Raw genomic sequence first — 18,179 nt, forward strand, 5'->3', positions numbered from 1 at the left:
GTCTGAGATCTTGGCATCATTGGTTCCTCCACATCAAACAGGTCTCAGCTCCACATCTCTGCAAAGAGACCTTCTCCAACTCACCCAGCTAATGTATAGCCCATTGTTGAATCCTTTTTACCTTGATTCCCGATTTTGTTTCTACAAAACATCTGTTTCTAGCTCATGTAATATTTTTGACTTGAGTGCTGTCTGTCTTCTCTCATCAGAATGTGAGCCCCATGTTGGGAGGAGCTTCATCTTGTTCACTGAGGGATCTCCAGGGTTTTAGAGTAGTACTCTGCACATGGTTGTCATTCCCAGAATATCCATTAAATGAATGGATATGTCCATGGAAGGAAGTTCAGCCCTAACAATTCAGAACAGATCTTGTATATGCTATTTACAGAAGCCATAATTAAATGACCTGTATTACTACCATTAATGCAATTTTATTCTAATCTAGTTATATGTTCACAAGGCTCTTTAGGTACAAACGAGGAAACTATTTGCATACTAGGCATCAGAATTTATAAAATAATAGTTCCAACATATATAGCTTTCCATCAGTGAAAAAGGCATCAAATAACATAAAATTCTGTAGAACACTGTATGGTAGCATATTAAAAGATCTTTCTTGTCTTTCTAAAAAATTACTGAATTTATTCCTTATTTATCTATTGCGTCCTTTTTTCTTTTATTTAATAAATCAGAGATTTGATTGCATGCTACCCTTTCCTAGAATATTCAGGATTTGCAATGGCTGTTGATACCTCAAGGAATCCACTTAAATATTTGGGATCTTAGAAGATGAGAGAAAAATTGTCTTTAGAGCACACGTTATAAAGAAAAAGGATCAGATTCCAGAGAGATAAGGTGGGAAAGAAAATAAATACATAACATACACTGAGCCACTGTGATTGAATTAGAGGCACCTCTGTATCCTGAATGAGTGTTGAATTTGCCCCAAAACAGACATACATGTTAGGGAGTTTATTCACTCCTTAACTTTTGCTAGCATTACAGTTATAGAGATATGGGGGAAAAAAATCCTTCAAGGTAGAGGGACACATAAACCCAAATTACATGGACTAAAAGTACAAGCAGCCTGTTGTTAGGGTGTCCTGTGTGATAAGCAGCAACATCTGCATCCCTCTGCCTGGCAGTCCTTGGGCCGCCTACCCAGCACAGTGAGTCTTTCGTGTCAGACAGACTTTGAGTTGGGCATGGTAATGTCTTCCACCCACAGAACTCTAGCCCTTGCTGCCAGGCTGAGGCTGGTCTCATCTAGTCTTAATTTGCAAATATTGATTTTTTCCTAAAAGTGGTATGTATTCAACCCCCAAATTTGAGAACTACAAAAATGCAAAGAAAAAAATAATACACGTATAATTACACCATTCGGATATTGTACTATTTTGGTATATGCTTTGCTAGTACTATTATATGTGTATGGATACGTATGAATATACGTATCTATAGTGTATGTATACACATATTCATGTGTATATTTATGTACATATATACAATATGTTCATATTATATATGTGTATATTGTATATAAGTATAAATATAATCTATTATTTATATACACACATTGTATATAATAGTATCATATTGAACAAACTCTGTTGTAACTAATCTGATTTGTTTTTACTCAGTAAACATTTCCTATGTTTCAGTATTCTGGGCATGTGATTCTAGGGCAGGGATGGTATCACTTACTCCTTGCTGTGTGCTAGATACTGGATATTTAGTGTGGGCCAGAAAAAATTTCTGCCCATGTGAGTCAAATCCTTTAAATCTTAAGAAAGACTCTAATAATATCAGGCAAGTCAGATTATGGTAAGTACTAAAATAAAGATTATACTGTTTATTTATTTTTATGGAACAAGTTACCCCCAAATTTAGTGGCTCACAAATGCAAACATTTATTATCTCATAATTTCTGTGAATCAGGAATCCAGGCATGGCTTAGCTGCCTCCTCTGGCTCAAGGGCTCTCAAAAGCCTGATATCAAGGCATTGGCTGGAGCTGTAGTTGTATCAAGGCTTAACTGGGGAGAAAAAAAGTTTACTCACGTGTTTGTGACTTATGGGCCATAGAACTGAGGGTCTCAGGTCCTCTTGGGCCAGTGATTGAAGACATCAGTTCCATCCTGTGTTGCTCTCTCCATAGGACTACTCATAACATAGCAGTCTGCTTCCCCTGGAGCTAGGGGTCTGACAGAAACAGTGAGAGTTGGCTAGCAAGATGGAAGGCATAATATTTTTGTAACCTAATCTCAGAAATGACATCCCACCACTTCTGCTCTATTCTATTCCCTTGAAGCAAGTCACTGGGTCCAGCACACTTGCAAAGGGAGGAGATTATACAACAGCAAACATATCAGGAAGCAGGGATCATTGGAAATCATCAAGAATCGCCTTGCACAGAAGTAAACCAAAGGGGAGAAATGGGTTATTTTGTGTAGGGACTTTCAAATGTCTTCCTTGAAGAAACAGTGGTTGAATTGGACTTGGAATCTGTAACCTTAATGTAAAGGGGGATTTCACAAGAAAATAAACATAAGAGAAGGGATACTGGCATAAATAAAGGCACAGAGGAATCGAAGTTCTGGGACTCATTCATTCAAATGACATTTCAGAGTGACTACCACATGGCAGAGTAGTAGCCTGGTAGGGCTAGAGCACAGGACAAATCGTATGTCTTAACTGACTCTCACCAGAAAGAGCATTAACCCAGTGTTCTTACTGCTGTTAAATGATGTACATCATTTTTCTAGACCAGTAGCTGTATGTCAAACTTCATTATAGAATCCTGGGACTGGAGAGCATTAAAAGAAGTCATGTAGCTTATCTCGGTTTATGTAAAAAGAATAGACTTCAATATCTGAAACATCTGAATCCCATTGGGGCCACTTATCAGCCCTTTGCCCAAATCACTTAACCTTGCTAAATCCAAGTGTCCACAGCTATAAAATGGAGCAATTATAATTACATCAAGCTGCTGATGGAAGGATTAAAGGAGATAACATTTGTGAAAACACGTAATTCAATGCCTGGTATATAATAGACATTCAATAAGCTTGCCTTGCTTTTCTTCTCTACTTCTTTGCCTCTCGTTTTTCCCAAATCCATTTAGAAATTCTCTTACATCATTAACAACAGCAACAAAAAAAGATTTCCAAGTCTTTACAAAGCCAGCGAGGACAGTTGGCCATTTTTACATCATTCTAAAGCTTTGACATCTTTGCTATCCTAGCGGCAAATCTTTAAGGACTTTAAAGTTAGGACAAAATTAACCTCATTTTAAGTATATTATTCCTAGACAATTTATTTTTTTAATTTTAAGTATTTATTTTGGCTGCATTGGGTCTTCATTGCTGCACGCAGACTTCCTCTAGTTGCAGCGAGCGGAGGCTACTCTTTGTTGCGGTGCGCAGGCTTCTCATTGTGGTGGCTTCTTTTGTTGCGGAGCATGGGCTCTAGGCACGCGGGCTTCAGTAGTTGTGGCACATGGTCTCAGTAGTTGCAGCACGCAGGCTCTAGGGTACACGGGCTTCAGTAGTTGTGGCACTCAGGCTCATTATTTGTGGCGCACGGGCTAAGTTGCTCTGTGGCATTTGGTATCTTCCTGGACCAGGGATTGAACCCATGTCCCCTGCATTGGCATGCAGATTCTTAACCACTGCACCACCAGGGAAGTCCCACCAGACAATTTATTGCACATAATACACACTAAATAGATGCTTCTTAAATTAGTTATTTTCCGCCTTGTAGTCAAAAGTAATATAATCTTCTGAAAGATAATACTAACACCAATAATTGTACAAAATCTGGAGAACTATAATAAGTACTAAGCAAACAGATGGTTAGTTTAAATGACTTAAGAATCTGTGTATTTTTATCTTAAGAAAGACATTTAATACCTGGGCTAATTATAGATACAGCACTGCCTGACACATTGTAATTTATGCTTCTATTCTGATTTCTTCTTTATTTAAAGAAATTAGGTTCCTTTGCATGAGGTGTTCCACGCTTCTGAGGCTTTTATGCAAACTATGGCTAAGCTTAATTCCAACATTTAAAAATGCTTTCAGATACAACTATTACATATAAAATGGGAAAACAGCAAGGTCTTACTGTATAGCACAGGGATATTCAATATCCTGTGATAAGCCACAATGAAAAAGAATATGAAGAAGAATATATATATATATATATATATAAAAGGAATATATATATATACATATATGTATATATATATGTGTGTGTGTGTGTGTGTGTGTGTGTGTGTGTGTGTATGTAGTGGAATCACTTTGCTGTAGAGCCCAAAATAACACAATATTGTAAGTCAACCATACTTCAGTAAAATAAACTAAAAAAAAATAATAAAAATGCTTTCAGCAATAATGCTAGCTTATCCTGTACCTTCCTTAGGAAAAAACAAATTGATGCTGCTGTTTGAGTTCATTAACAATAAAAGAAAGAAAACAAGATACACCCAGAAGTAGACCCATACTTTCCTTGGAAGGTCCCATGATTGCACAAAGAACGTACCTCCATAATCCACATATTTGAATATAGGACTTGTTGAAGGTTAAAGAATCTTTTGTAGCCCTAAATCTATCTAAGTTCTAGTAATGAGTCTATAATTTGTTATAGTTTGCATCACCCTCTGTTGTTATCCAAATGTAAAGATTATGTGACATCATCTACCTCATCATTATAGAGATTTTATTTGCTTTCTGTTTTAATCTGATACATACAGCAGAAACTTAGTATTTAAGGTATGAACACTGAAAAGTTTTGATTCTTTCAGAGCAACCCTAAAAAGTCCTTGCAGTTTTGATGAAGAGCTAATATGAATTAAGTGATCTATAAGGGTGATGTGCAAAATAATTAAATAATGAGCAAATCCAGTTGACTATCCAGCATGCAGACCTCAAATGTGGCTTTGTTCTGCTTAATTTCACTTCCCCAGCTTTTCCAGTGAAGTGGCAAAAGCAACAACAACAACAAAAACAAAAAATTGGAGGGAAATATATGTCAGAATTGAAAGGAAAAAACCTTAGGGAAAGATGAAAAGACAGCTAATTTATGAAGAGAAATATATACAGAAGAAGCAGATAATTTTAATGGAAATATGAATTTTAGTAGAATAAATCTAAACTCTATAAAAGTTTCTATGATCTGAATTTGAGGATATATTTGAAGTTTCATTGGGTATGTCTAAAATATTAAGGGTTTTCTGAATAACTAGACTCCAATATATAGAGATTGTCTTTACTCTTTCCTCTGTGGTCAAAAAGTTTAACTGAAAATCAAGAACATTTTATACAAACCAGATTTTTATGGGACTTGAGAAATGTTTTGCTCCTTAAGGCAGTTTTTATCTGTTTGGGAAATCCAAGAATTGGAGGTCAGAAAGAATCAGATTTATAAGGAATTTATCAGAGTGAAACACCTCTGAAGGAGAATGGGGAGAGGGGGCAGAAAGATGCAGGAGAACCTTCATACCACAAATTGGATCTGGCATCTGTGGAAGGAGTGAGCAGAAGAAGGGGGTTTGAGTAGGAAGAGCCCCAACTGCCATGGCCCTGTGAGAACACCTCAGCCAGGCCATTGGGTAACCCCCAAAGAAATACTTCCCACTAATGAGAATCATGCTGGGCAGGACTGACCCAGCTCCAGTGCCCTCTTCAGGCTCAGTCACTGAGTGAGAGCAGCCTTGAAGAGTGTGACCTTTCTCTTGACATCCGCTGTGGATCTGGAAACTGTGGCCTTGGAGGCTGTCAACTCACTGCTGATTACTCACAGCAGTTTTTTCATGAAAGGCACACTCCCAAGGCAGCCATAGTCTGCTCACTTCTCCATCCACTTTAGCGGAGCAACTCTTCTGTGGTTGCTGTGGGCTTCTCCTACTGGAAAGAAACTTTAAAGAAGGGAGAGAGTGGAATCAACTACAGTTCACTGCAGTTACAGTCTCAGGGAAACCATGATTTATTATTTCCCACCTACACTGTCCATTCGAAACCTTCTTCATTCTCAGCTATCACTTCAGCAGGTCTTGGTGGCTTACCTGATGGTGTTATCCCTGAGTGTTCTAAGCTCCTAGAACGTACGCGTGTTTCAGGCTTTATTTGTTGCATGGGTCCATTCATCATTAACGTTGGGCAAGAACCAGAGGCACCCAGTGGTCCACTTGGGTTCCACACATATTCCTCCTCCATGCCTGCACTGTAGATCAGCAGCCCTACTTCCTCTTGCCAACCAGGACCAATTACCCCTGCCAGTCGAAGTGGTGACTTGTCTTCTTGTCTACAGAATAAATCCAAGTGCCTTCACAGAAGCTCGTAGTTTAATGGGCACTTGCTTCGGCCCATGGAAAGAACATTCCCCCTTTAGGGGCCATAACTCTAACCCAAAAGAGCCCAACACTGAGAGGCTGGGAAGGACAAAGCACAAAGGTCCCCAGTAGGTCATCAGGAGTGATAGTAAATGGGGCCACGGAATCATTCTGTTGTTATTTCCCAGATCTAAGAGCATATAATTTGGATTGATGTACTTGGCATTTGGTGCAACCCCCATTGCGCCCCTGGCTATTAACAGACCCAGCCCTCTGTCCACCTCTTCTACCATGAACCTTGACCTGTGGAGGAGAGCCAACATTGAACTTCTTAATGATTTGTGTGTCCCTCTCACCAGTGCATTCATAATGGCCAGGCTGAATTATGTGTCCTTTAGGCCTTCCCATAGGAGAAGAGAATCCTCTGGTGGGAATTATAGACTCACTTAATATACCCATTCCAGCATGCCTACAAGAACAGGCTTTTTCATTTATTCCTTTTCTGTCTTCAGACACACTTCACTGAGCATTGGCCATTTGTTTTTGTTTGGTTTTCTTTTTTCCAGGCTTCTAAGGACCACCTTACCAGTGAATTTGTTCATTACCCATGGTCCTTGCCAGAGCATTAAATCCTATGTCCTAAGGACAAGTCTACAAATTCAGTCATACCTTCTGGCCTCATTTGATCAATCACCCTCAAAATCCAATGCCAGGGATTCTCCTCTGGCTCTTGCTGGTGTATATTAGCTAATTCCTAGAGCCTCTTTAGAGTGTAATCTCTTTCCTTGGTCATCAGGCCCAGCAAATCCCCAGCCAATTTACATTGAAATGTAACCCTAGTTATTGGCCTGGCAAATGAGAGATGAAGCAGCAGCAATTCCTGAGAGCAGGACTTATTGCCTTAAGAAGAAGAGGGCTCTGAAACATCTTTCTGAACAGGGGAAGTATTAAGGGTACATCCTAATTGAGGGGGTGGGCCATGTCTTCAAACTCAGATGGTTCAAGGGACTCTGCAAAGCCAAATTTCTTAAGAGATTCCTCTCCAGATGTCCTTGTTCCATATTTCAGTTTCCCAAATCAGCATAACGGATCTACTGGGTCCGAGCATTTATTTGTCTTGGGAGCTCTGTGCTTCCAACTATGAACTCTTGTATTTGCTCTCAGCTGTGCCTGCAATTCCACTGCGATAAATAAGGACCTCTTTCTCTGCTACCAAAGAGGCCCTCTCACCCTCACATTTAGCCCTTTAACTATTTCTTAACCACCCTCAGTTTTTCATTCTTCCTCTATCCGATGTCAATACAATTTAATAGTAATCAGCCCACTCTGCCATCCTTTTAGGTATTGTTACTCCCACACTTTTCCAGTGCCTGAGTAGTCTCACAGGCAAGAGCATCTCCCTCTACCAGACTGTTTTGCAGGTTACCACCACTGCAGTCTTCAGCAATGGGTCCAAGACCTTGGCCAGGGACTCTCCTTGACCCATATTCCACAATATATGAAGCCCTTCCTGCCAGATGGGTTGGGAGTGATAGGGTCTGAAAATCTCATTATACTACCTGCTTTCTCAGACCACTCTCTGTACCAGAAGTGTCAGTTTGGGTCCTCTAAAAAGCTGAGGACAAAAGGCAATTTGATATGCAAGATATTTATTGGTAGAAATGGCTATGAATGATAAAGGGGAGAAGAAACAGTGGGTGGAAAGAGCCTTCAAGACCACAAGGTGAGTCTGACATTCAAGAAAAGAGCAAGGGAAGGGAGTATGAAGAAGCAAGCCTCAGGTGGAATGTCACACTAAGAAAGTCTCAGCCAGACAGATGGGGAGGCCTGGAGCAAAGATGGCCCATTTCAGAAGGTGCAAGTTGGGTTTGCCTTTGATAGCCTCACTTTGCTCAGTCATTGGCTTGGAGCAGCCCTGGGAGGACAAGGTCAATGTGAACCCTGCAGCTGATCTGAAGGTGCCACACCTGGAGACAGTTTTCTCGTGTCGAGGTCTGAATGGTGCACTTCTAGGTAGTTAGATGTAATACAAAAAAGAAGCACCAACTGTGGTCTAGAGCAAGATAAGTATGGGTTTCTGCACCAACTCTGGTCTAGAGCAAGATAAGTATGAGTTTCTGCACCAACCCTGGTCTAGAGCAAGGTAAGTATGAGTTTCTGTGCCAGCTCACTTTCACTGGATCTGTGATCACAAGTCACTTGATATTTATGGGGGTCTGTTTCCTCATATACACTACAAAGACAGTATTACCTTCTTCATAGTTTGTAACGATTTAATATGAAGTATGTAAAATTACACAGCATGATGATTCACATAGAGTAGGTCTAGAAAAATGTCATTTACCTCACCAACCTTGCATCAAATTCCTCTTGTCTCCAGTCTATTTTAATTGATGTTGCATTTTAAATTGGGGATATTAGTGTCCTTCAAAAAATCAAATCTAAAAATAATTATTATTGAATTTTATTTTGTCAACATTTTGGAAATCTACTTGCTTCAAGTTGATAATTAGATAAACCTACCAATTAGGAGTTTTACCATTTGTTATGGAACATGTACACTTTTGCTTGGAGATGTTATTATTGAAATTTGATATTATTATCATTTTAGATAAAAATTTTTACTGTTTGGAAATCACTGTATCTCTAATACTGGCAGACGACATATAAATCAATTATAGACCTTCTCTGGGTGGCCTGTGTGTATATTTCCTCTCAGCGTATTATATAATTTTATGACAACATCTAAGAACTATGTCTGCTCTAGATATGTCTGCTTTCTCAGGCTTGTAAAGAATTGTTTCATGTGTTCTATTATGGAGTAACAGATCACCACTATTTGTCAATTTCAGCTCCATTGTAGATTACATGAATAAAATCGCCACTAATGGCCACCAAACAATTCCTACTCAGTTTTGTTCAATATTTACACTGTTTGTGTGTGGATGCTTTTGTAATCAACATGTGTTGGTATGTTTATATAACTTTCTTCTTTAGTGGTCTATCAGTACATTGAAAAGCAACAACAGTATCAATCCTTAGAACAAAGAATGAAGATAATCTATCAGTGAGCAAATAGATATGAGATAATGAGAGAATGTAGCTGAAAGAAGCCTCAGAGATCTTGCATGCTAACCCCCTCACTCCACACCTGTGCAGAGAGGGTAAGTAATTTGTTAAAGGTGACTGAGGCCAGTAGTAGCAGGACTTGAATACAAAGTCAGATTTTTGTCCCCCAGACAGGTACACTTTCCCCTAAATGCATCTGGTGTGTGTTTAGCATTGTGTTCAGCCATCTGGGAAATACAAAAGAAACACAGACACTTTTCGTCATTTTTCCAATTTAATTGATATCATTTTTTGTGATAACAGTTCTTAATGAAGATAAGATCCTCTAAATATACTAATGTGTTACACTGAGAAATGAAAAAGGAAGAGCAGTGGATATTTATTGATCTTTCATTCCTTGAAAATAATTGTATGTACTTAATCTCATCTCATCCTTAGTAACACTCTGAAGTGATGTGTTGCATTTTCCTGCTTAGTAGGTGCAGTAACTGAGGCTCAGAAGGTTAAGTGACTTGTGCACGGATGTATGGTTTCTAAATGCAGATTATCTGTGACTTCAAAATCCTCACTCCTTCACCACTTCTAAAAGAGAGCATCTGGTTGATGGGCATGGATTCAGACTAGAACTATCACTTTTGAACTTTCAAAATAAATGGTGTCGTATATAAACACACACACAATAAATGGTGGAAACAGAGCTCAAACAGGGGTCTTCTGACTCCAGAGCTCCTTCCCTTTTCTCAGAATAACCCCTCTACCTATTCTCTCCCTTATTCTTTTCACATAAAATCTAAGTTTCTATTGGTAAGTTTTCTTACTGCATTTCTACTCCAGCTATTATATAAATGAAATGAGAATAATTGGGGAAAGAAAGTTAAAGTTTTGTTCTGGACACACATACATACCCACACTCACACCCATACATATTGCTGGCTAGTTAGGTTAATGAATTACTCGAATTAATTCTTGGCATGATGCCTCTCTAAGAAAGCAATGAGTATTCGATTGATTTTGGAACTCTTTCCTTGGCTGTGGTGTTATGAGAGTAACGATGTCTTATGCCATACAGGTAGATCTTGTCTTGGGATCTGCTATTTGCTCTTTGCATTCGTCTGCTTTACAGCATCATTTAGTATAAAATTGCTCTGAGGCTAGGATTGTCTCCTGTCGGTAAACCGCGATTGACAACTAGAAGACCAGAATATTCCCAGAACTAGTCACCTAGAGTATTCCCCAAATATAACTTATGGGATAGGCTATGGGATTTGGAAACAAAACCATAAAATGGATGCAAGTGGGGTTCTGACTCATGTTTTGTTTTTTCTATAAGAAGGTGTAAATATGTCCAAGAGAAAATTCTTCTGTTGAGGCGGACATAAACTCTGAAGTCGGTAATCCAAGCATAAGCGCAAGATGTTTTGATAATTTTTATATATTTATTTCCTTTTGCCCCCTCCTTAATACATTTCAAAATCCATGTCTGTCTACCTTAATGGACATGACTGGTCAAGATTATAAAACTAAGGGGAGACAGTACACATTTGGGGGCAGAGGTGGTATAGTGATGACAAAATTAATTAAAGTGAGAGAATTGAGAAAGAGAGATGCTTAGGGAGATAGTAGAAGTTTTTCTTAATGAGCTTATTCTTTTCCACCTCGAAATAAAAAGACCTTGAAAGTACTGGGTTTGGATATTTTAAGAGCAGCATGTGGTCAATGATGCTGATATAGTCATAAAGCAAGACCAAGTCTAAATGAAGGAAATATGCTTTCCAGAATTACTGTACACATTGAAATTCTTACTCCTGCAATGATTGGACAAAGTTTAAATAGGATTTGCCCAATTACCTAGTCTCCAAAACAGTAAATTAAAAGGCTTGAATGTTTTAAGAATTTGTTATTGCCTCAAACATGAGTTTTTATTCATTCAGTACATACATTTTCATTCTGACTCCTGATAAGTTGTGTGCTTTTTATCTAGCATTCCATTATGTTTAAATCTTTAAACTTGTATTTCTGAGCAATAATTGCAGTTCTAAGCAATTACTGTAGTTGGTGTTCAGAGACAGACCTTTTCATGACTAATTCAAGTATACAAAGTGAATTATTTTTATGGTGGAATAGGATTAATCTTGGTGGTGTTGCCCTGGCATATTTTGTGGGATTAATTATTATTAATCTGGATAAATTTTAACTTTAAAAACGTTAATTTAACTCACCAGGTCTCCTGACTCATTAATCTCTTCAGTAGTGCCACTTAGGATGAAATGGCTCATCAAGCAATAGTGATTCAATCATAAATATGTGGAAGTGGAAAAGCAGAGACACTGAAGCCTCATAGATTCAAAACATTTTTCACTTCTCAGCATTCTTCATTTTAAATAACATCAGTCACTGTTGGACATTTTCCAACTTCATTAAAATATAATTATCCATTAATACATGTGACTCTCTCTCTCTCTCTCTCTCTCTCTCTCACACACACACACACACACCCACACACACACACGCACACACACACATGCACACACACACACACACAAGCACAGCTTTACAAAAATGTTAGAGTGCTTCATTTTTCTCATCTTGAGAATGGGTATAATTCCTGTCCTGCCTAGTTCAAAAAGTGCTTGAGATAGATGATTCTTGAAATGATGAAGTGTAATAATAATGTAAGCTGGTATAATTATTATTACTGTTAGGAATGCCTTGTTTTTCAACCTCAAAGATAAATTTTCCAGTTCGATAACACTTTTTGCACATAATAATCCTGTGTGCCAGATATTATGTTTGTGTGCTTTGCACACATGGTACAAACTCTTCTTAATAACCTTTCATGGTTGTTGTCCTTATTGGCAGTTTGCACAAGAGGAATTCGAAGAGACAAATTGACCTGCTCACAATTGAGTAAGTGGTGGAGCCTGGGTTGATAATCAGATCTGCTCCTAAAGCCTGTGTTCTTTCCACTGTACTTTCCTGCATTGTTGTTTTGCTTGAACCTCAGTCTAACTCTTACTCTTGCAGTTGGTTCTCCTGTAAAAAAAATGACATAAGAATAGTGCACAATTTTTGTTATGGAGCTGGAACTAAAAATAGCCAAGATTTTATTTCAATCTTAATATGTGCTAATGGTATAACATTAATCACATCAGTTAACTGTCAGATTAGCACATGGTTCTTCTTTTTTGTTTTTTTTTTTAATTTTTATTTTGTTTTGTTTCATTTTGTGGATGAGAAAACTGAGACTCAGGGAAATTAGTAACTTGTGATGCCTCAAATTATACGTACGGCTAATAAGATGTGGCAGAAAGGCACTCTAACCCTTATCTGTTTGACTCTGAAGCTTTATTCATCATCTTATTATATGGAAGTGTTTCACGAAAGTGAAACATGCTTGCAACTGTTAGTATTATTATAACATTTTTGATTTTTTATCTTTTACCTCTTGTAATTAGCCATCAACTTGAACTGTGGAGGTGTATATTATCTCCTTTGTGTGAATCATTTTGTCCTGATTTTTCTTTGACTGTGGTCACACTGCCAGCTCCTTATGGCAGAATGTTACAGCCCCAGAGAGAGCCAGAGCTGTCTGGTAGTTCATCCACAAAGCCTAGCTACATGGAGAGCTGATGATTTACAATCAGCAGCCGGCACAGAAATGGGAGGATCAGTTGGGCTGTGGAGTCTATTGAGACATGTACAAAACCCACTTTCACACTTGATTTATGTCATTTGGGGCAAACAACTGATAATCTTTCTGAGGCTACAGACCAGACTTTTTAGACCAGCGAATGATAAAGTCTCAGGATTTATTCCTATAGCTAAGTCTTTCTCTTTCTACATCCTCTCTAGTTTTTTAGGCTCGCTAAGGGAAATATCTCTGGCTTCAGATTGATCATAACAAACAGAAGCTGGTGGGAAAGCTACAGCCATCTGTTTTCTATAAATTAAATGTCCCGATTAGAGACCCCTATAGGGTATATGTGTCAGAAAGACATGGCATATTACTTATGTGAAAGAATATTATTTCTTGCTATGACTAAAATATGTCAACCTTGGAACTTGCCTCTTTTAACTGTTAATTCTTGGTTTTGTTGTTGTTTTTTTAAGAAGTATTAGAACTAGATGATAAGTCAGGGATACAGATGAAAATTTTAGCTGGGAAATGGAGTGGAGAGGGCTAGAGAGAGAAAGAAGAATTTATTAACCTCATTTTTTGATTGGGTCAAAGTGAGAATTTTATACTTCTTGATGCTTATACAATTGTAAAAAAAATTTATTTTGGGTTTTTTGGCTCTTATTTTATTGTTTAGTTTTTAATTTTTATATAATTTTTAAAGGTTACTTTCCATTTACAGTCATTGCAAACTGTTGTACAATACATCCTTGAGCCTATCTTATACCCAACAGTTTGTACCTCACACTCCCCCATGAACATTTTAAATGAATGCATCTTAAGAGCTAGATTTTTAAAATTCTATTCCTGATTATTGTATTGTTTTCCTGAGGGTTTACCCTTAATTGTCAGAACCCAAAGAAATATTACCCATTGTTCTCCACAATTTTCAATAGAAAAGGATGATGCCTCATTGCTACTTTAAAGTTATAAGGAGATCTGCTAAAAGCTCCTTGATTCTTCCTCAGAAATGTCTGCATCTGAGTGCTGGTAAGATTGGTCCATAAAGCATACTGTCACATTAATTGGAAGAATAGATATTCCTCCTGATGCTATTCTTTGGGTCCAGAAAAGGAACTGCAAGAATATCATGCTTGAATTGGGATACGTATTCCCCCCAAATATCAATAAGAACATTTCAGAGTGACTTTACCCCAAGTATACATTTTTCCAGCACTGCTGACATAGAATCCGATTAACAAGTTTAAAACAGTGGTACAGCGGCAGTGTTACTCACTGGCGAGCTGGCAACTCACCTCTCACCTCACAGGAGATAGCTACCTTCCCAGATTTGAATGTGAATAATTAATGGATTGGGGATGGACAAAGGTGGAGTATGTTCTTCTACTGCTGTTTTTTTTTTTTTTTTTTTTTTGCTTGTTTTATTTCCTGTTTATTTTTATTTGCAACTTTGATCCTTTTGGTGGTTGTGCTGTGTGCTGATCCTGTCCTCTGGAACTGTACAATCCCTACTCCTAAAACAACCTTGGGATGCCTTCAGTTACCTGTTCTATTCTCTTTTTCCCCTCATTTTAATTAGACCCTCTTTATCCCTCTTTTTTTCCACTATTTTGCATTCTCTCCCCAGATTGGCTCTTCCATTCTCCATAGGGGTCCATAGGTCACACATTTACACTGTTGTAAAATTCATTAGACATTTGTGTGGGATTGGGGAGGGGATAGAAAATGGAAAATTTTTGTATAAAAAAAATTTCTGAAATACTTCTTTCAGAAAATTTAAAGAAGACTAAAAGAGATGTTAAAATGTTTCCCCTCATCTCTCTCCCAGGGTTAACCTTTGCAACCGTGTTTGTAGATTTTTGTTTCTGAAAATGTCTGGAAGGAGTTTCACCAATTTGGTGCAGATATTTATGCTACTTTGATTTTAAATGTAGATTATATACAGCGGTGTGCTGGTAAATGTTTAACAGCCAGCTCTTTGAACAAAATATATGCATATGTGTACATACATACATATATATGTACATATATATGTATTTACAAACCTTACTGATATAAAGGATATATAACGCACAATTTAAAAATGATAATAAAATATAAAATATTCTTTATTGTAAATTCCATACAGCTGATTTATTCTCACAGAATGCATTTGTTGATTTTTACAGAAGTCTTGCATCTATAGCCAACCTACGGTTGCAAGTGACAAATGGATATGTTTCCAATATGAATATTGATTGATATTTTCATTTACATTAACATGTAAGTCAAAAGTGAAACAGCAAAGACATACTGAAACTTCACTAGTTTGTAAATTAAGTTAGCAACCTCTTTGTTGAACTGGATAATAGTGTTCAAATACTGGAAGAATATTTCTCAGTTTGCCCTGGTACCTGCAATGTAATGTCTATAGGTATGAAACATACATTTAATCTGCATTATTAACATTTTTTCCATCACTTTTTAAGTTTAAACTATGCATTCTCAAAGAGGATAATATAGCGCCTTGGGGGCAAAAAGTGACTCTTTGGATGGAGCAAAAAATGTTACTTTTTCATATATAAAGCGTAGGTATACATACAGTATACAAACAGTAATATATCTGTGTTTTAAATATTTCATGGAGAGAGGACAATTAGGCCAAAAATATCTAAAAGGACTACTTGGGGGTAACAATAACAAAACAAAAAGTTGAGAAACACTTGTTTAGAAAATCAGCCAAACAAGAAATAAAACCCTGATCTGTAGTGTTTGCTGATTTCTAGTAAGTACTCCCATTGTGGCCAATTTCAAGCTACCAATGTGGTTATCACTGAACATGGAGTTGGGAAGAGAGGTACAGCACCGAACCATTATATAGTACTTCCACCGTGCAGGCATAACAGGTATAAAGAAGAACCTCAAGAGTATAGAGATTAGTAAAATGTGGTAAAATAATTAGCAAGCAATGAGTTTTAAGTATTTTAATATAGATTATTAAATTGAACATTTATGTAATTTTATTTCTATTAAATACTTTATTTAAACAACTGGCTCACAGAATTTTTGAAAATATAAGCATCATCTTTCCTGAGCAAGTTAGAGCTGGCTCCTGCACACCACTAGATAATAAATGCAAAATTTTAGCCGGGGGAGGCTGCCTCATAGGCACCCCAGAGAGGCAGCTTTTCTTCAGCCCTGTTGAAAGGATGCCTAGAGAGGGCCCAGCAATTTCTTTTAGTTGGCTGAGATAATAAATATTTTGTCCATACCTTTAATGTTTTGAAAAATGGTATATACTTCTAGAATTAGACTTATTAGTTCAAATGGTATGAACTCACTTTAGGATTGGATACCTAATATCAAATTGTTTCCAGTAAGGTTGCATCAAATTATGCTCTCCCTAGCAGGGTAGTAGATTCCTATTTCACTGCACATTATACTTAAAAAAAAAAAAAAATTATCACCAGAGAATTATAGTATCTCATTATTGATTGAATAGCAAATTTAAAAGTGAAATTTGCATATGCCCGTTGGAGCAGATTGTATTGTAGCAAACAGTACAACCACATGAAACATGCTACAAATAATCATTCAAACCATTATGAGTATAGGTTTGAATTAAACAGTCATTCAACCATTTCTGAAAGCCAGAGATTTGAAAATGAAGGAAAAAAATCTCATTATGACCAGTTTGAGAGATCCTTTAGCAAGGGCTCATTATTTTTCAACCAACAAATATTTTCCCCCTCTTCCAATATCTGTAATGTTGATAATAATGGGGGAGTCTTTATCCAACCATCATCATTCAATGGGTATTACAGTATAGATAATATGGAGCAACCTTACACATGAAATCAAACGAGTGAGGCCTTAAGTGAGAGCTCTATCTTCAATAATTACAACAGTATTTATAATGGAGCAAGAATCTATCCATACATTGAATCTGGGACTAACTTTGACCAAGACTCAAGTCTCATGAAACATCAGAGAGCTCAATTTTCAGAGAACCATTATAAAGCGAATGAATGTAGAAATGTCTTTTATCAAAGCTCAAATCTTATTACACATAAGAATATCCATATTGGAGAAAATAATTACAAATTCAGTGAACGTGGTAAAGTTTTTAACCAGTCTTCAAGAGTTACTCAACATCCGAGTATTCATGCTAGGGAGGAACGTTACAAGTGTAATACATGTGGGAAGGTCTTTAATCAATTATTAAATCTAAATAGACATAGGGAAATCCATACTGGAGGGAAACATTACAGATGTGAAGAATGTGGCAAAGCCTTTAACCGACACTCAAGCCTTACTCGACATCAGAGAATTCATACTGCAAAGAAGGCTTACAAATGTACGGAATGTGGCAAAGCCTTTAACAGGCGTTCATATCTTGCTCAGCGAATTCATACTGGAGAGAAACCTTATAAATGTAAAGAATGTGGCAAAGCCTTTAACTGCCACTCGAATCTTACCTGTCATAATTCATACTGAGAAGAAGCTATATAAATGTACAGAATGAGGCAAAGCCTTTAACAGGCATTCATATTTTACTCAGCATCAGAGATCTCACACTGGAGAGAAACCTTTCAAATGGAAAGAATGTGGCAAAGCTTTTGATTACCACTCAAACCTTATTCGACATAAGATAATTCATACTGCAGAGAAGCCTTACAAATACAGATAATGTGACAAAGCCTTTAAGTGAGCTGTCACCTCACTCAACATCAGAAAGTGCATGGTGGAGAGAGACCCTACAAATGTAATAAGTGATGAATGACATTTGTCCTAAACATGCACATTAGAAAATGCCAGAGAGTTCATACTGGGAAGAATGTTTGATGATGTAAAACAATGTAGGAAAGTATTTAATTAAAAAATCAGATCTAAATAAATATCAGAGAATTCATAGTAGATAGCATTTAGTCAATAACTCTTTTCTGGTATTACTTTAAATCAAGATATTATAGAAAATAATCAAAAATTAAAACACTTAGAAAAATTATTTGTTAGTATGGATCACAGGATCAAGGGGAGAGATGTTTGACAGGTATAATTATTATCATTGTATCCTTATTTATATTGACATTATTTGAAAATAAAATTTAATATAATTCAACTCTCAGAAAAAAAAAAAAAAAGCTCCAAATATTTAAGGGTT

At 37.1% G+C, this 18,179-nt stretch overlaps 1 protein-coding gene across 1 annotated transcript; it reads left to right on the forward strand.

The window, feature by feature from the left end:
• Positions 1–16,993: 16,993 nt before the first annotated feature.
• Positions 16,994–17,512, forward strand: LOC113625154 (zinc finger protein 708-like). Its single transcript, XM_027115665.1, has one exon. It carries the CDS (start codon positions 16,994–16,996, stop codon positions 17,510–17,512), a length of 519 nt encoding a protein of 172 aa, XP_026971466.1.
• Positions 17,513–18,179: the final 667 nt, after the last annotated feature.

The sequence above is a fragment of the Aethalodelphis obliquidens genome, unplaced genomic scaffold (assembly GCF_003676395.1).
Source record: "Aethalodelphis obliquidens isolate GAN/ISIS:26980383/991018 unplaced genomic scaffold, ASM367639v1 scaffold14, whole genome shotgun sequence".
Taxonomy (NCBI): domain Eukaryota; kingdom Metazoa; phylum Chordata; class Mammalia; order Artiodactyla; family Delphinidae; genus Aethalodelphis; species Aethalodelphis obliquidens.